Source organism: Astyanax mexicanus, chromosome 11 (genome assembly GCF_023375975.1).
Source record: "Astyanax mexicanus isolate ESR-SI-001 chromosome 11, AstMex3_surface, whole genome shotgun sequence".
Classification (NCBI taxonomy): Eukaryota; Metazoa; Chordata; class Actinopteri; order Characiformes; family Acestrorhamphidae; genus Astyanax; species Astyanax mexicanus.
The window spans coordinates 26,719,352-26,738,917 of record NC_064418.1 but is presented as its reverse complement, the minus strand read 5'-3'; the positions used below and the strand labels follow the sequence as shown (position 1 = coordinate 26,738,917).

The window sequence follows — 19,566 nt, the reverse complement described above, 5'->3', positions numbered from 1 at the left end:
TATGATTTGCTTATTTGTTGCTTTCTTAGATGGTGGTAGACTTCAAAATGTCTGTGGGCTACTGAGGAAATGATGCTTCACATGCTCCAAAATGACGTGGAAGGTCTCGGCGTTCAAGGTTAAGTATATTTGTAATATCAAGTCAAAAAAACTACACAAGATAACTTCAGACTACATAACTTCACTGGTTTTAGAATGTTAGCATATATTTTTTATAATATATGACAAAAAAAAAATCTCTATTGCATGGTGTTACCTTATGGAAACAAATAAACAACAATAAGTAGGTAAATCAGTAAGTAAGTAGGTAAGTAAATAAATAAATAAATAATATTAATTTTATACATTTTGGTGTATTGAAGGTCTCGTGTACAATGTATAATATATAGTATACTTCTCAAATCATATGGTAAGGTGTAAGAGATTTGTGTTTAGTTTAAAAACAAAAATATAAGTACTGTTTTTTTTCAGAATTAAAACCAATTTAGATTGTTAAGTGTTTTATAAATAGCGATAAAATGAAAGTTAAAATGTATGTAACAATTTAAAATGTATACAAGGTGCAAAGTGTTTTATATATTCCAGGATGCATGGAACTTGTTACCATGCCTGTGTGGTGATATGGTATGTAACAAAAATACAGTATTTCCTTTTCTTTACAATATATGTTAATTGTTTGATGTTAATAAAACAAACAAAAAAACATGACATTTTAAAGAGATGTCCAGTAGTGTGTCTGATAATGATCTTAATTGTAGGGCATTATATGGATTTCTTTTATGTTGTTTTACTGGTTTATTTTAATATGTGCAGCATTGCCTACATTATGCTGTTCATCTAATCAAGATGAAAGTTGCCATTACTTTTGCACACATTTATATTCCCAATATTTTAATTAAGTAAATTAACAGTAATTGCTTTAGCATGTAATGTTTAAACTCTACCTTTTTTGTAATTTGTCATTTTTATCTAAACATAATAAAAACAGTAAGCAATAGCTTATGTGGTGCATTATGTAGAAAACATAGTAAGGAATTCCTGGCTTAAAATAAATAAATCAATTAATTAATTAAAAGATTAAGGCTTATATAGTCCCTGCCAAAAGTAGTTTACAGATAGACTGTACAAAAGCCAATAATTCAGTCTCACAATCATGCTATTATTGAGAAGTGAGATAATCACTAAACTAATTTTATGTGAAAAATAAAAAATACACACAATTTGACTAAAAACTAAATATTTTTCTTTTTTAATGATTTTTTTAAACAAATTATTTTAACTGAATTTCATTTTATTTTTTATTTTTTTTTATTTATTAAGGTATTGATTTTTTTTTTGCTTGCTTCCTTTTTTATACTGTAGGGTAATTTACCACAGTATGAAACTCGGATGTGAGAAATCCCAGAACATTGAAAAGATGACCAATGAGTCAGAGCTTAGAATTTAAAATATATTAAAGTTTACTGGAAAATTAGTGAAGCGTGTGATTGGAGATAACCACACCTTCAGTACAATCTTTTTTGCTTTGTGTGACATTTTTACGAACTTAATTTACACAGCTCTACTGGTTTATTATAATGAATACAAGGGCTACATTGTACCTGAAATGTGCTGTTAATTTTATGGAGGTAGAATTCACGGTTTGATGATGAGTGCACTAAAGCCCGTACACTAGGGGGCAGGGTGAGAGAGGGGCGCGTTAGCGGGGGGGCGGGGTGTTTGTGGAGTGGGCGGGGTTTGGCGGTAGGACCGACCCGGAAGGCGGATTTACCGGTAGAGGGGGCGGGGCCGGGAGTTTTTGAAATATGAGGAATAGGCCTTTCTCACATTTCCTGCTTCCGGAAATATGACGTTGAGCAATGCAGTGGTCTCGCGCTTCCGGTTTTAGATTTGCAATGGCCGAATCCTCTCGCCGGTGTTACTGCAGCGTTCCTGCTTGCTCTAACTCGAAACAGAGACACCCCTACCTCAGTTTTCATGATTTTCCCAAAGACGAAGGCTTGCGAAAGTCCTGGGTGAGATTAATAAGGAGGGACGAGGGTCCGTTTTTTAATATACTCCGCGGGAGCACCCACGTATGTAGCCTGCACTTCGACAGTGCAGACATTTACGTTTCGAAAAGTGGCAGAAAACGCTTAAAACCTGGAGCTTTGCCTCGCCGTTTTGCCTGGAACAACTGGGGAAAGGACCAGACATCTCGGGAGTCCGCCTTCGATCGCGCTAGAGCTCGTCTTGGAGTTGACGTTCGTGCAGAGAATGTTGCTACTCAGGCTAACCATACAGCCGATGAAGCTAACCAAGTTTCAGCTGTGGATGAAGAGGACGAGCTACAACCTACAACAGACCATAACTACTGTGCGTGCTCTCATCCTTCAGGTATGTATGCAATTACAACGATTGGTAATACATCAATATATAAGGCTCTAAATAAACACAAAATACATGACATTAGTTTTACAACCATGTTTACCATGCATTATGAGCATCATAAGCTGTTTTATATGTTGTACGTGTGGGTTGAACTATCATATATGTTGTGAATGTATTTCATTCAAGAGAATGACTTTACTCTAAACGTACATGTTATACTACATTATAAATAACTAGAGGTTCTTATAATATTTAGATAAGTATAATTACAAGTGGTTAACATAAGTAAAGCATGGTTATATCAGGCAGATGCGCTTATCATAATGCACCGTGCAAGCTGGGACTGAGATTACTGTATTATTATTGTACATTATTAATGTATGGCATTACAAACACAGCTTTTGATGCATGATGAATCACAGTTCAAAAAGCAAAGCTAAACATTGTATTTGTGTTTTGCATTTTTTTTACGAATATTTATAGCTGTGTGTATAATGCCTCAACATGTTATTAATGCACTCAACATGACATTCACAGAAACTGTTACCCAATGTTCTAATTCATCAGTATTTTTGTTATTAACTTATCTTGAATTTAATATAGGTATAAAGTACTGATCCAGTATAGCATAGTCAAACCATAGTAACAGAAGAAATACCTTTGATTACCACTAAAACTATAATAAGCTTGAACACAGGCCCTGATGAAGTTAAATGAATGAGGAATTTAGTTATTTTGTAACAGGTAAAGTCATTATCTAGCTATGGTCCTGCCTTATTCCTACTCTATTGTTTTTTTTTTATTGTTTTTCATTCTTCCTGCTCCAACACACCCAATTCAAACAACAAAGCCCTTATTCAAACGTGCTGTGAAAAATTGCTAAATGTCTATTTAAAGATAAAACACCTTGACTTTTTCTAATGCATTTGTCTGTACTTCAGGTGACTCTGCTGCTGAAAGGATCAGAGAATTGGAAGCCAGGGTCAGAGAATTAGAATCTCAACTCCAGGACATGTCTGCCACAACACTGCAAATCAACAGATATTGTTCAACTGATGAAGAGTTCAGATTTTACACACGGTTTACATCAGAGAAAGTCTTTTTGATCTTCTGGGATTCTGTCACCCCCTCAGCATCAAGGTTAGTCTACTGGAGTAAGGCACAGAGGGTTGAGGATGTCATGGAAATTGAGAAACCAAGTCCAAACCGGAGACTAGCACTTGTGGATGAATTCTTCATGTACTGCTGCCGTGTTGCTGTTGGCCTGAAAGAAAAGGTCTTAGCCGACATCTTTGGAGTCAGCACTGCAACTGTAAGCAGAGTAATCATAACATGGGCCAACTATTTGTACCTTGTCTTAGGATCAATGCCAATCTGGATGTCGAGGGAGCAAGTTCAAGCAACAATGCCGGAGAAGTTTACACGGTACTGTTCAAATGTGAGGGTGATTCTGGACTGTACCGAAGTCAGATGTGAAACACCATCATCTCTTACTCTCCAGTCTGAAACATTTTCAGCATACAAAAATCACACCACTTTCAAAGCATTGATAGGTGTGGCCCCATGTGGTGTGATCACATTTGTTTCAAAGCTTTTCACAGGCTCAATATCTGACCAAGAAATTACAAGGCAGTCTGGAATTCTCACATTACTGGAGCCAGGAGATGCATGCATGGCAGACAAGGGCTTCATTATTGACCAGATGCTGTCTGAGGTTGGTGCAAGTCTCATTATCCCCCCTTTCAAACGAGGTACCTGCTTCAGCAAAGAGGAAACAGAAAAAACACAAGCAATAGCTCGTCTCCGGATCCTGGTGGAGAGAGCTATCAGGAGAGTCAAGGAATACCACATTTGGGACACAACCATTCCTCTGACCCTCTCAGGCTCAGTCAATCAGCTATGGACTAACTGCTGTTTAATGACAAATTACCAAGGACCGTTAGAAAAAAAGAGCAATTTACCAGTTTAAAACTCAGACACAATTGCATGTTTATATTTTTAATAATAATAAAAAAATAATAATAAAATAATAATAAATGTTTTTTTTCCCTATACAATTTGTTTGCTTTCATTATGTAAAACAGGGTATTCCTAAGTTATGAAAAGAGCAATACAATTTACATAAAAATACAATTACACACATTAAACACATTAAGATACATTACAAGAAAAAGGTCCCTAAAGTTAACAGATATTTGTATATTACACTACATGCTGTGAATAAGTTTTACAACTGTAGATTTACCAGCCATTTAGTTCATATTCAAGTAGGAATTCATATAGGTGTTTAAATAGAAGAGGTCAAGCTTTTCCTTCATTTCTGCAAGTAGGGAATCATCTCGCCAAACTCTCTCAACAGTAAGGTCACTTTTGGTAGATGTGATAAAATCACACCAAGCTAAGCCAGTTATGGCCATCTGGCCTTGGACCTGCAAGAAATACTTGTGGGTCCTTTTTAATTTGGCTTGACCACTAATGAACTTAATGTGCGTAGCATCTGTTATGTTCTCAACATTTGGGCATTTTACTTCAGCAAGCCCAAATGGAGGATCTGCTGTAGGATCATACACCTTGGCATCGGGGCTGGCACCAAGGTAAGGTGTATCAGGGTGTATAACAAATCCACAAGGGGACACATTTACATTACACAGGTCACTGTATTGCTGCAAGACCTCTGGCTCAAGGTCAATACCCCTCTTCATGGCAGGTGTTTGCCGCACCCCCTTAAGGATCCTGGCTGCTAAAGCCTGACTAGATGACTCCCCCTGTACTTTAAATACTTCACCAAATCTACTGGAGGTCAGTCGTGGCTGACGCACTTGCTTCCACAATGGACTCTCTGACTGCTCTCTTGTGTTTTTTTCAATGACACTTGATAGTTCAGTTGTGACCTCCAAACTTTCCAAATGATAAAATTGATGACTATTGGGAACAAAATGTAACTGCTTTTCTAACTTGTAGCCATTTAGTGGAAGCTGTGGAAACAAGGGGGCTTCTGGATGCTTACTGATTTCTCGTGTTACCACAGGTGGACACTGATAGGAAAGAACTGAACCATGGGGGACTAGTCCAAATTTTGAGTCCACTAATGTCATGTTGGTAAGGCCACACAAGATCTTACATATTCCTGGTTGTGGTCTGAGGTCTCTTAGGCAGTCTCCAGCAGATAACACTGCAGGATCAGGGAGAGGTCCTAAACAGAGACAAATGTGAGATAACTATGATTTCCATACTTCCAAAACAGCCTATTACAATCTCTCAAAGGATACTTACCTGGGTAGGCTCGGTAGAGCGTGGATTTGACACAACTTCGCCCTGATGCCCTTGGTTTTCGCACCACAAATTCATCAATGGGTTCTGGACGAATTCCCTGTGAGAAATGCACAAACAACCACACAGGTGAGGCAGAGGTTAAAGGAGAAAATCGGGTGTTAAATTGACCTTGGGTGTAGTAAAACATGGTAAAAAGTACTTACCTTTGTTGAATAGCACACCTCCCCTCTCCCACAGCTTTCTGCAGTACAGTAATTTTGTGTTTTTTCCCCAACACGTTATACACTCATATGACATTTAGAAAGAGGCATTATAACCACCAATTTTTACACGGTTCGGTTTGTTACAAACAGCAGATAACGATGCAGGAGACTGTCACACATCACAAATACCTGCTTTCATGCTGAAATACTTTGTATCATGTTCTTTAACAAGGACAGATATGGCATACTAAAATGTATAAATGAATGAATGTTTTTATAATTATATTGTGTGTGCATGTATGTATAATACAAAGTATTTCGGCATGAAAGCATTGTAATGTGTGACAGCATCCTGTATCAAAATTGGTAAAGCCTCTTTCTAAATGTCAGAGTGTACACAGTGCTGGGAAAAAAGCATAAAATTACTGTACTGCAGAAAGCTGTGGGAGTGGGGAGGTGGGATATTCAACAAAGGAAAGTACTTTATCATGTTTTACTACATCCAAAGTCAATTTAACACCGAGTTCTCTTTTTATTTTATTATCACTTTGTGGCCAGACATAGACATCAGTGGTAATGTATGTATTTTGACATTTATGGCATATGCAGGCATTCACATGTCACTGTATAACACATTATGTGAGTAAGTTTAAATAGGCTGATACACTGGTTAAAGCAACAGATGGACTACAGGAGCTGTATATTAGTGTAAAACTACAAACTGTACACTGTGTCATTTAAACTTATGTTGTTCTCACCTGGGTTCTTGGTCTATGCCAAGTTTGAAGAACACTAGTGCATGGCAAAGGTGGTGCCACCGTCTTCACTCCCATTGTGCTGTAGTGTGCAGTTTGAAAAAGCAGTGCAACAACATGGTTACACAAAGCCTTTCCAGCAGCACACGAACAGCAGAAGCCGTTTAATGCCACAGGATGAACTGCATGCAGGACAACCTTTAAAAAAAAAATTAGAAAAAAAAAACATTTAAATAACATAATATATATACACAATAAGAATAAATTCATTTTAAAGAAAGGTTCAGAAAAGTATTTTTTAAGTATATACCATAATACTATATTTAAACCCAATAACAAGTCTGTTGATTGAGAGTGTTACAGAGACATTTTTACAGAAACACACTCAGGGAATGACAGCCACATTACACACTTAATTTTGATACTGAACTTTTCCTGGCTGATCAACATAATTTGTTTTGATAAGAAACCTACACGTTTCATATATTTGGCTGAACCATTCTTTTAAAATGAAAACTAAAAGCTGCAATAAAACCTGCAACAGCAGTGACGCAAATTATATTGTGCAGAAACTTGGACGTCTGAAACCATACCCTATTCTCTAAACAGTGAGCCTACACTGTTGTGCAAATATATTATTTCTCGTCACGAGTATTTGAATCATTTTGCACACTTGAGTCAGCTCACTAGCTAAATTATTGGAACGCTTGATTGGGCAAAGGTGTATAGGAGGTCAGTCACCAATATTTGGGAATATTTTAGGGGTACAGATAAATGCATGACGGTATTTCGAAATAGGGAGTAGGGCATTGTCTCAGACGTCGCAAAACACCCTGAACACTTCATAAAACCTGTAGTGTATGGGGCTCTTCTCTCTTTCGCATCGACCGGTAACAGCTTGCCTGCACTACCACTTCATCGTTCACTAAATCTGACACTGCATTGAAAGGGGAGAATACAGTTTATACTGAATTACATTCGCAAATATGAAGTATAGCTGGACTATTATGTACATACCCATGTTCTCTCATATATGAAACATATTTCTGGAGACTAGTAAACATTATTTAAAATAAAAACATCCTCATTTTAGCTTAGTTTACAGCTAACCTACTTTAGCACGTAGGTGTATTCCTAGTAAGCTAGCTAGCTTAGCACGCTAACTAGTAAGCAATGCTTTCTTCTACTCACTTACCTCTGTAGTTAAAAATAAACTGCTCGAAAAACAGCTTGTAGCCTTTGTCCAGCTTGGATCCTTTAACCTGCGAATGTTCGTTCACTAATCGGACCACGTCCTCTTGACCAAACCTCGGCAGAGTCAGAAGCGAACTTGTAAAGCGATCTCCCGATGCCATGTTTTCACCAGCCGCTGGTGAAAGCCGGAACTCGTCATACCCTGCTTTGAAGAGCACATCCGGTAACCTATTCCGTTGTGATAGTGGCCTATAGGTTCATTAATGGAGAGGTGAGGTGAGGTGGGATTTAGGCGGGGAGAAATTTCAGTTTTGATAGACGTGTAGTTAGTTGTGTTAGTGAAAGGAGTTTTAATTCGCACTGAACTGAAGGAGCGAGTGACTCTCTGAAACCGAGGAGGAGCTGAACTAACCGCCGCCGGTGTGTTTAGGAGCAGCGGAGTGAAAAAAAGAGAGAGAGAGAGTCATTTAACAGAAAGTGGGACGCGTCTAATGTGCTTTTGCCGCTGACATTTAGACAGTCTGTCAGTGGAGTGAAAGAAACTACTGAGGGTCTGTTTAAGAAAACGGGGAGACCAGAGTGAAGTCTCTCTCGCTCTCTCTCTCTCTCTCACACACACACACACACACACACACACACACACACACACACACACACACAGGGAGTAGAGAAGTGAAGACCCCCCGCGGCGGTGTTGATGTTTCGGCGCGGACAGCTAGCTAACTAGTTTAGCTAACGTTAACTAACGAACGCTATATCCAAACACTGCGCATTCTAGCAACACAAAATCTGCTTATTATCTGCATTCAGATAATTTTATTTTATTCTACGATAAATGAGAGACAGGAGATAAAAAGTGAAGAAATGGGCTGGGCCACCTAGATTTCCCTGTGTGGGCTTTGTGATAATGAGAGAGAGAGAGAGAGAGAGAGAGAGAGAGAGAGAGAGAGAGAGAGAAATACCAGCAGGAAAGAGGGAGCGAGAGGGGGAGAGAGACATTGGGATATACTGAAGAGAGAGAGAAAGACAGAGAGACATTAGGATAGACTGAAGAGAGAGAGAAAGACAGAGAGACATTAGGATAGACTGAAGAGAGAGAGAGAGACACATAGAGATTTACCAGCAGGAAAGAGAGAGAGAGCGCGAGCGAGCCCCACGCGCTGCTTGTGGTCGTTTGGTTTCAGTAGGCTATTTTACACAGCAGCCGTTATCGCTTTCACTGCTCCACTATACAGGCTGCTATTGGGTTCCTGTCGTGTGTGGGCAGCTCTAGCACACACACACCCTCATACACACACGCAGCGCTGAGACTCAGATACTCACCAGCAGCCTGAGCACCACACTCACCCTCACTCACTCACTCACTGACTCACAAACACACACAGAGCGGGAGCAGCGCGGGAGGAGAGCCGCCGCCGTGGTGGTTGGATTTGTTGGTGTGGAAGGTGAAAGGAAGCAGGCTGCTGTTGCTGCTGGTGGTGGTGGAGGAGTCGGAGGTGCAGAGTGTGGAGTACTAAAGAAGGTGGTGGTGTTTGGGGCTTCGAGCGCTGAACACTCTGAACGCTAGTTTTCTACGCTCCAGAAGCGGATGCTCCTTACTTGTCTGTTACCGTGAAGGATAGACTAGCTACACCCCGTTCAGAGAGGAGGAGGTAAAGGAGCAGCTTAGGATAAACCTCAGTCCCCTCGGTCCACACTGAGCTTCCAACAACTACTGGAGATCTACTGGGACTACTGCTACTACTACTACTGGGAAGTTGGATTTTCTCTCGTTTTGGAGCTTTACTGGGGGGAAAAACGTGACAGCAGCAGCAGCGATGGATTTGCGATGGCTGGTTCTTCTAGCCTGTGCTCTTTTAGGTAAGTCTGCCTGTGCCACGCTGTTCGTCTGTGTGTCTTAAATTAAGCAGATTTTATACTTTTTTTTTATTGTTTACTTTGCAATACATTCACATAACAAATAACAATAAAGGAAATTCAAGACAAAAACAGTGAAATTTATTCTTTCAGCAAACGTAACTCTCATAGGTCTCACAGTTCTGTTCAAATACGAAATTCTAAAATCATAAACATTTTCGATTTTTTTTGTTTAAATGTTTCTCAAAGAAAATACTGTAAATAAAGTTTACAATAGAAAATTATAGGTAAAACCAATAACAATTAATTCTTTACACATTCTATACATACCACGTAACCAGCTTCATCAGACAAATAATTGGAATAATTGTAAGTGTTAAATTTTTAAGTGGTCTCTTATATATTTTTCAAGAGCTGTACTTTATGCATAATGACCAGTTCTATTCCAGCAAATCTTATTCTAGACATACATCTAGACTTTGATAGCTTTTTTTTTGTGACTTGTTGCTGTGAAAACTGGCTTTTTTCTTATGTAATGTGTGTCTTACATTTACAATTCTATGCCTGAGCTAGCACTGATTGGAGTCAACTCAACTCAGCTAATGAGCAAGCTTCTGCTTTTATAAGATGAGGTGTGTCTCTGGTGCTCTGCTTCATGTGATTGCCCAGCTTTCACGCTCAGTGAGATTTACATGGATGGAACAAGGGCTGGTCGGTTTCCAAGTGGGCTACTGGTCCAAACACAGAACCTGGTGGGCATCCATTTGTGGGGCCAACTTTCTGTTTCTGATATCTGTTACCTGAGTGGATTCATTCCCTTTTGAAAGTGTGATAAAGAGATTTTATCTATTGGTATCTGTTATGAGGACAGGCTGTAAGCTGCCTTTTTGCAGGTGGGCTGTCTTCAGCTTAGTGTAGGATGTTAGCTCTCTGGAAAGTCAAATATATGCACACTAGTTATAAGAGAGTGGGCTGTTTGGACAAGACATGGAAGCATATAGGCAGGAGAGGGGTCACCTGCTAGTTAGTGTTGTAATTGAGGCCTGCAGGACAGTAAAATTCCACGATTGCTTGGTTCCAGTGTTAATATTAATGCAAAGCTGTCATTAAAAAGCATTGGAATTAGACAATGTTGTAACTGTGTCTAAATATTTAAAATCATTCTTTGCCTGGAACATTAGCATTTGACATGCTGGTAGGATTAGCCAGGCAAATAGCCCTCCATGTTATACATGGTGCAAACAGTCAGTGATGGATTGGGTTGGTTTCAGTACCATGCTGTCTGCTCAGCTTTAATTTAGCCTTTTTTTTTCTAATGGCCAACATCATCCAGCTGGGTCTCATCAAATCTGTATGCTCCATCAGGGGCTTGGACCAAGGTTTATGTGGGTTTAGGGACCCCTGGAGAAGAATTAATGTCTCTTAGATTGAAGTAAATCAAGTGAATATGTGGAGTGAACTTTGATCAACGACACTGATTTTGTGTAAGGTCGTGACTTTCAATTTCCAGGATAGGCAGAATGTTGGCAGCACTGGAAATGTTGTGTGGTCAGATGGATTAGTTCAGGGTTGAGAGTTCAGCTCAGAAAAGGTCTTGTGCCCCTTGAGAGGCATCGTAAATGCACACACCTGGATTCTGACGCACCTGGATGACTTCATATGCTCCAGCACATAATTATGGCTGGTTTGAGCATACAAGCGTATGGTGGTGGCTTTTTGTCAGGTTGTTTTTTTTTTTAATATGAGCAAGTGAATGGCTCTGATATAGGGCTGGGAGATAATTATACATTTTAAGTACGTATTGTGAGTTTTTACAAATCTTATGTAATTAAACTGTCCTTTTTAAATGATGTGAAGAACCCAGAAAGGAATGTTCATTTCAGATATTTCAAGTAAAGTAAACAACTGAATATACAAACTGATAATAAACCAATCGACAGTAGGACTATCATAATAACTGTTTTTGTTTGGACAATATTTTGTCTCAGAAATGATTGGAGTAAACAATATTATCATTATTTTAAGAATAGAGAGCACAGAAAGCAGAGCTAATCAAAATGATTTGGCTAAATACTGAATACTTGGGCTGGCAGTATTAGGAAAATGTGATATATTTTATTATTACAAATACAGGATTCTTTTTTATTTCACCAGAGGTCAATGATCCAACATGTCATGATATTAATAATGCAATCTGTGCATCAATTATTGGTGTAAAATAAATAATACTGGGCATAATATGCATAATGCCCGGTAAATATTGAGAAATGTAAATTCAGAACAGTGTAAATTCTTCTTTGTATTAAGCAGCAAAAAAGGTTTGAAAAATGTATATTGACATAAATATTGACAAAACATTGCACATTCTGTGATTGTTGTGACTGTTGCACATTGCGATATTGAAAATTGAAGCCCTACTTGTTTTATTCATTTGTTCCATTTGCAAAGAATATACTGGTTGCATTTTTTAATCTCTTTGCTTGGTGTAAATAATTATTTTTTACCCACTTATTCTGCCAAACACCAACATGGCCAACATTCTTATTTTCACCCAAATATTTTGGATGCCTAATATTTGGTGTATCTCTGTTTAGGACCATTTTATGCCATTTGATATGCTGATAATACCTTTTGTATTATCATTATATCAGTGGCATAAAATTATAATGTAATTAAATCCTTTTTAAGAAGAAATATCACTAAGTTTAAAAAGCACTCTCATATTGTGTCCCAGAGAGTATACACCAGACCTAGGTCTTGATAGTGACACTGTTTTTCAGTGATGGACAAACACTGGTCTGTGTGCCCTTTATTACTGTGAACTGGGTTATTGTGCCACAGTACTGGTTGCCTTATTTTTGAGTGTTAACCCCTTCCTCATCCTCCTCCTCCTCCACGTTTCCCACCCCAACTCAACGATTATAGCCCACCATAAAGCATGTGAGTAACACCAATCAGATCAGAGCATAGACTATTATTATTTCAGTTTTTAATAAACTTTTGCCCTTGCAAAAACACACACACATTCACACACTAACACTTATCTTTAACACTTTTTCCTGGCAACATTGTTCATATTTTCATCTGCATATTATGCATATTCATGCCTCCCTAACAGACCCCCCCCCCCTCCTCCCTCTCACCCGTCACACACCCTTTCTCACACCCATTCAAATATACACCCTGCATCTAAACAAACAACAGATGGCTCTACTTTCCTGGACAAGAGACATGTTAGTGCTGCGGGGAGTGAGTGAGTGAGTAAGGAGGGGAGGGAGGGAAGGAAGGGATGGGAATGGAGCCTGTGCCCACTGTTGGCTCCTATATTACACCCAGGATTTGTGTCTTGTGCCAGATTTTCCTTCTTCTTTGAAGACGACCCATCCCACTGGGATGTGTTTTTGAACTATTGCATCGCAGACTTTGCGCTAAGCGTTTTTTAAATGGGACTGGTCAGTGTGGTTTTGCTGTAGCGTGGGTGATTATAGTAAAATTATTTTTTAAGACTCAATCAAACAATGAGTTAAATATTGATTTATTTAGTTAAGCAGGATTAAGAGCACTATTTGAAGTGACATGTTTTTCGGTTTAAAATAATTCTTAAAATATATTGCTTATTACAATAACAAAATTCATCATCACATGATAATAATATTTTGTAATTTTGCTCACCCTTTATTGAAATATACTGCCTGGCCTAAAAAAAAGTCGCCACCCTGGATTTAACTAAGTAAATGATCTGGTGTTGCTGCAGTTGGTCAGGTCTAGGTTCTGCAACAGTATGTGCTGAAAGAATGAGGTCAGCTGACTACCTGAAAATACTGAATATAGACCAGGTTTTTCCATCAATGGATTTTTTCTGGCCAGGATTCATCAGGCTGGAATTGTCTGGTTTGCTGAAAAGCACCATGGTTCTTATAAATATGAATGGAACCAGTTAAGGAATCAGTTATTTTGGTTGAAAAGCGCTATAAGATGCCTTTGGAAAATTGGTCCCAGAATAGATGTCTGATTATAGAATATCAGAATTGGTTGGATTAATAAAATAATGGATTGGAAATCAGAGAGCGGTTTAGTGTGAAATAGCACACATTTACACTGTTTGATCTTATGTTGGCTATATATTTCTTACTATAGACTGTTTGAGGATATAAGCTTCCTTTTAGACTATGTTCAGATTGACAGCCCAAATCAGATTGTTGTCATATGTAGATTGTGTCCAGATAGATTTTTGTCAGTCTGGACAGACAGAAACAATATGAAATCAAACTACATTTGGAGATGGTTAAAATGCACTTTCTATTGGATTTGGATGCTCAAACCAGATTTCAATGCATCCTTTGCATTATTTGTAATGAGTCACACACTGAACTCATCAAGTCCAGCGACTCAAGATGCAGCGCCATCTCTCCTGCTTCTGCATTTAAAAGCCAGATCAGCAGCATGACTATACCGATATACATTTGTGATGTCCAGACATGCAAATTCTATCTGATCACTTGTAAATAAAATGCAGACAATCCTCTCATCACATCAAATAAAAAAAAACTGCTGTTGGAACGTAGTCTTAGTTGCTCATCTTCATTAAAGTGCTTCAATTAAAAGCATCAGAATTACATTAATAATGCATCATATTGTTACATTTAAAAAACGAACACCACACAATCAATTGTGGGTAGATTTTAGGCTGATGGATCTGCAGCTTGCTCAGGGAATTTGGAAGTGCTGTACTAGATGCCCCAGTTATGGTTATGACTTTAGGTTTGTAGTCAGATTGACAGGAGAATGTGTGGGATGGAGAGTGTGAGACAGCAGGCCTGTAGATCCGGCTCATTCTTTAGACCTGTTGTGACTTTCCCAGATGGGAGAGAAAATTTCTTAGAAAGCTTCTTTCCCCTCTTCCCTCCCCTCTCTACTCCCCTCTCTCCCTCTAGTCTTGTCTTTATCTCCCTGCTCATCTGTGCCATTCCCTAAATCTGTTCACAAAACAGCAGGAGAGGCCATAAAGCGCTTCCTCATTTACGCATGCTTAATAGGCCCACAAAATGGGAAAAGCAGACTTAAAGAGCTTCCTTCTCATGTCTGCCTCTTGTTTTTATGATTAGTTTTCTTGTTCATGGGAAAATGTGTAACAATTCTTAGTGTTTCTGTATCATGTATATCATTTTCTGCCGTTGGTTATGTTCTTTATGTTGCAATGTGCATTTAAATATGAAAAAATATGTTAACCATAAGCAATAATTTACAGTTGCAAGGAGTTTGCATTGTCCCACTGCTCTAGATTTTAGGGTCAGTTGTTGTACTTCGCTGGGCCTGCTTGGTTGATTAATTTTTTATTACACTACATGCACTGTGATCAGTATTAAAGCGAACACTTCTAATCCTATATGAATGTATTGTTTGATGCGTTTGTGCATCATATTTGGATAAATATCATGCTAAAATTTGATTTTGCTACACTGACATGCCAAAAGTCATGGAAAGTGTTCCCTCAAGGGAGGTTTGGGAACAGCTACATCTGTGTAAGTTGTGAGATGTTATCTTGTTATTAAGGCTGCATGCCTTTGGAAAGGTGACATGAATTATGGGGGTTTAAGGGAGGCATGAAATGTCATGGTTCATGTGTAATGGCTGTTTTGTAAATATGCCAAAGAAGGCATTACCACCCACAGTGGACAGCACTTTTGGCAAAAATCGATCGCATCAACATTCAATGCAGGATACTCCAGTTGTATATCCTAATTGCACTAAGCAGTGTGAAGTGTGAATTCCAAGATATGGTGATTAAAAAAAAATCAAAAAGAAAAAAATGAGGGACTAATGGTTTAATGTGTTATATGATGCTTTTATTAGCCTTTACCTGACATGCACGCAGCTCATAGAGGCAGCTCACTCTTTGCCTGCCCACTCTGTCTCATAATGCCAGACTGAGTGGGCTTCTGAAACTACCTTCAACATTAATGCCAATATAGTACATTAACACCAGAACACTTAATATTGACTGCCATCCCATGCAGAGTATCTCTGAAAGCTATTAGCATTTACTGTACTTTTTTGTGAGAAGCAAATGGGTCATTAGGTTCAAATGCGGCAATAGTTAGCATATGCTTACTATATTAACTGACATGCCTGCTGCGTGCCCTGTATCTCCAGATCTGTGCTGCGTGTCTGTGCTTTTGTTATTATTATCTGGCTGTGCTGAGAACAGGCCTGGTGAATAGTGTTCATTAATAGGAGAGTCTTGACTGCTCAGATCCTGCTGTGAAGGGAAGAAGTGGAGCTGTTCAGGTATAAAGTGCTGCACACTCTCAACAGCTACTTTTACCCACAGTTAACTATTCTGGATTTGTGTGAAGTGCACTCACACAAACACACACACACACATGCATGCACACATTTCCTGTTTTACATAGAGAGAGTGGAATAATGGATCTCTCTCTCTCTCTCTCTCTCTTTCTCTCTGTGAAATGACTATTCACACCTCCCTCTTAACACTCTAGCAGCTCTACCAGAACATTGCCATGACTCGTCACACATCTCACTGACACTCCAGTGTGACGCTGACGCTGCTGGAACGTTCCCGTGCTTTAAAGACAAGAGAACATGTTATGTTAATGTACAAACTCTTAGCTGCCTCCCAAATGACCCCTTGTTCCAAAATGAGTGTATTTGAATGTGTGTGTGAAAAGAATTTGACTAGGCTCTGCAAGTCTAGACATATTGCTTTGTGCTTTATATCCGCAGACAATCAGAAGGACATGCTGAGGAGCAAAATGCATCACATGTGTTTATGTATTCAAGGCATAGATGTCATGGTTCTGGGTCTGGGTCACAGTTGTTTTGTGGCAGATCTCTGCTTGTGTGTGTGTGTGTACATTTGTCTTTATTTACAGTAAACATCTGTACAACTGTGGTTTTCTTGTTTTGAGTGTGTTGTGTGTTTATGTTCTCGTGTATTTTTCTTGATGAGTGATTTAGTTAAAAACATTGCAGTCTGTTTTTAACACTGTCTGGAGCTTATACTAACATGCAAAAAGTGCAATAATGAATGTGAGAAGGAATTTAGTATGCACAAAAGTGTACAACAAATTAATTAATTAACTAAATAATAGGGCTGCAACGATTATTCAAAATTGTCGACTGCAGATTTCATTGTCGACTAATCGTTTATTTGTAACAGAACTGCAATACGCAAAGTGCCAGGGATAAAAAAGCAATGGGAGATGGAACTTAGCCTGTGTCTCCAAAAGTGCCCAAAGGCAACAGATATATAACATATTTACTCACTGAATAATCAGTACGTTCCACTTTTAAACAACATCTAGACATTTAAATGCCTTTTAAATCTCATCATGTTCAGCTGTTTCTATTGTTTTTAGAGATGGAGGACAAGAAAAAAAAATAGCTGACGAATCGAAAACACAATTATCAGATTAGTCGACTACCAAAATAATAATTTGTTGCAGCCCTGTTAAATAATTCATTCATTCATTTGTATAATCACAACTTTACAACCTTTTTTTTTGTCAACAACAACTTTGCATTTTGTATTTTGCAATAAATTGACAATAAAGTGGGCTTTATACCCAGTGCTGGGCAATGGACCGGAAATGAATCAAACACTACATTAAGAACCAAGGATATAAGAAATAAAGTATGATCGCTATACAGTACCGGTAAAATGTTTGAACATACCTTCTCATTTGGGGTGGGCGATATGGCCCTAAAATGATAACGCGATATTTCATGGTATTTTCGTGATAACGATAATCCTGGCAATATGACAAAACACTGAATAAAAAATCAAGAATGCACTACAGCAACAAAATGAAAATAAACTTTTATTATTGTATACAATATGATATGGCACACACCACACTAAGATATAAAAAATACAAGCATTTTATTAGATTTCAGATGTGCAGAAGTCAATGATCCAGAATGTCATGATATATCAGTATATCCACAATTAAAGTAAAATAAATGATACTGGACAAATATAATCTGTCTCTAGTAGATGTATAATAAGACATGAGAACAGTGTAAATTTATCTTTTGCAAAAAACAGCAAAATAGTAGTACCCTGATGTGATAATTAGGGGTGGTTGATTTGGCACAAGGGTATAACCAGATATTCAAAAATGAAGGCACCCCTACTTCGCATTCAATGTTTTTCTTTATTTAACTTATTTTCTAATGTATTTCATTGTAGATTAAAAATTAAGACGTGCTTAATTAAGAGGCAGTTAGAGAATCAGTAGTAAACTAAAAAAAAGTGTTTGTCCTTCACAATCTGACATGAGTGATTTAGGATAAGCTGGAGCTTCACAGCGTGAAGGAAAAGCAGCAACTATTGTTCAACACCTCCAGAAACTCTACCTCATATAGACACAAAATACCAAGTGTGCAGATCTGTCCTCAAAGATACATGTGCTACTTGTAATCTAAAGTGTAAAACATATTCTGTTTTTTTTTAACAGTTTATGTTTACACAATAATTCCACATGTGTTCCAGTATAGCTTTAATGTACATCGAGGCAACTGAGAAAAATGCTGCGTCCGTTGTTCCTTCAAATAATCATTAATGAATCGCAACTGATTTGAGGTCATATCACCCAGAACTAGGCTATATAGAACTATGATTAATGTGGGTGAAATAGTAATGTAGGCCAAATACACAGCATAGAACAAATACAGTATGCATAGTATATTCAGTATATAGTGTTGCTTAGAATAAATAATCTCAAAATCATTGTTATTCTTATTATACAGCAAATGTGTTGCTTTTTTATTTTAAATGTTCTCTTGTTACAGTGTACAGTAAGCAAGCACAGATGGGATATGTGTTGAACTGTGTTTGTAGCAGATAGTTGATTGTTGTAAGCTGTTGGTATTTTAACTTCACAGTGTGAAGTGTGTTTTATAGTAGATGACTGCAAGCTGGCACTAATGATGTCCCGTTGATGTTGTAGTTGCCTTTGTCTGCTGTTAGACCTGCTTCCCCTCAGCTAATATTTTATGGCTAACAGCACTAGTACTAGTGCATGTTAGCGAGTTCCGAAAACGCTCCCATGTGGATAGTAAACCCGGAATGGGGAATTTGTTTGTGGCTCTGCCTCAGTGCTGTCTCTGTGTTCTGCAGTGACTATTAGCTTTGTTTTTTTTTTTTAGAGCAAGCTAAAGAGGTGTGAGGTCACTGGTCTGGGTTATAATCTGTGTGGGGGTAATTTTAGTCATAAAATCTTAATGGCTTGTGAAAATTGACCCTTGACCATAAATCTTCACCTTTTGTCCTTTTGATTGCTGCCAGATTCCCAGGCTTAGTTTAGGCCTTCAGGTGGGAAAAAGAGTTTACAGTGCTGAACCACTATTGACATTGTGAATTAGTTTTACTGTATTTGTTGCATTATAAGGCGCATCAGATTATAAGGCGCACTATCAATAACTTTTATTTTCTGGTCTATTTTTGTACATAAGGCGCACTGGATAATAAGGCACGTTATGCGAAACTAGAAACTTTTCGCCATGTTTTCCTTCTAATTCGCCTATAAAGCTAAGTTAAGTTAAATAAACAAAACTGTAATTAAAAAAAAAAATGTTAGGAGATTTCTCTCCTAAAAAACTGTTTATTTAGGTGAGTAAACTGCTTCGGTTTATTTACAGTAAGCTTAGATTTCCAGATTTCCTCTAAGGCTATGGTGCCCAACAGTGCTACATTGGAGGATCCCTGAGTGTTCTGGTAACCCAGGGCAATATTAGCTAGTGGTTTGTCCCACGTAGCTTGTTTTAACACGGTTAACACAATAATGCTCACCTCTGAACAGCAAAAGACCTAGCGCTTAGCATGGTTAGTGGCTGATGCTAATGCTGCTCCAGCAGTGCTATCCGGGGGTTAGCATCAGGCTGCAGGCTGA

General features: G+C 38.3%; 3 protein-coding genes across 4 annotated transcripts in view; 2 read left to right on the top strand and 1 right to left on the bottom strand.

Moving 5' to 3' along the window:
* Window positions 1-1,814: 1,814 nt before the first annotated feature.
* Window positions 1,815-4,407, top strand: LOC125804898 (uncharacterized). The gene is made up of 2 exons (XM_049484621.1): window positions 1,815-2,376; window positions 3,312-4,407. The coding sequence occupies exons 1-2, from the start codon at window positions 1,860-1,862 to the stop codon at window positions 4,337-4,339; spliced, it is 1,545 nt and encodes a 514-aa protein (XP_049340578.1). The 5' UTR covers window positions 1,815-1,859; the 3' UTR covers window positions 4,340-4,407.
* Window positions 4,408-4,426: 19 nt separating this feature from the next.
* On the bottom strand, window positions 4,427-8,042 carry LOC111196789 (uncharacterized). The gene is made up of 5 exons (XM_049484622.1): window positions 7,797-8,042; window positions 7,453-7,538; window positions 6,605-6,799; window positions 5,644-5,740; window positions 4,427-5,563 (listed from the first exon to the last, which is right to left on the bottom strand). The coding sequence occupies exons 1-5, from the start codon at window positions 7,954-7,956 to the stop codon at window positions 4,623-4,625; spliced, it is 1,479 nt and encodes a 492-aa protein (XP_049340579.1). The 5' UTR covers window positions 7,957-8,042; the 3' UTR covers window positions 4,427-4,622.
* Window positions 8,043-8,092: 50 nt separating this feature from the next.
* The window catches only part of igsf3 (immunoglobulin superfamily, member 3), a 280,663-nt gene continuing 269,189 nt past the window's right edge, over window positions 8,093-19,566 (top strand). Inside the window, exon 1 of one of the 2 annotated variants that reach the window (XM_049484620.1) lies at window positions 8,093-9,655. In XM_049484620.1, coding sequence (XP_049340577.1) covers window positions 9,613-9,655 — 43 coding nt within the window. In that variant the 5' untranslated portion in view covers window positions 8,093-9,612. The remainder of the gene's footprint in view (window positions 9,656-19,566) is intronic. The other variant, XM_049484619.1, reaches the window with a different exon arrangement.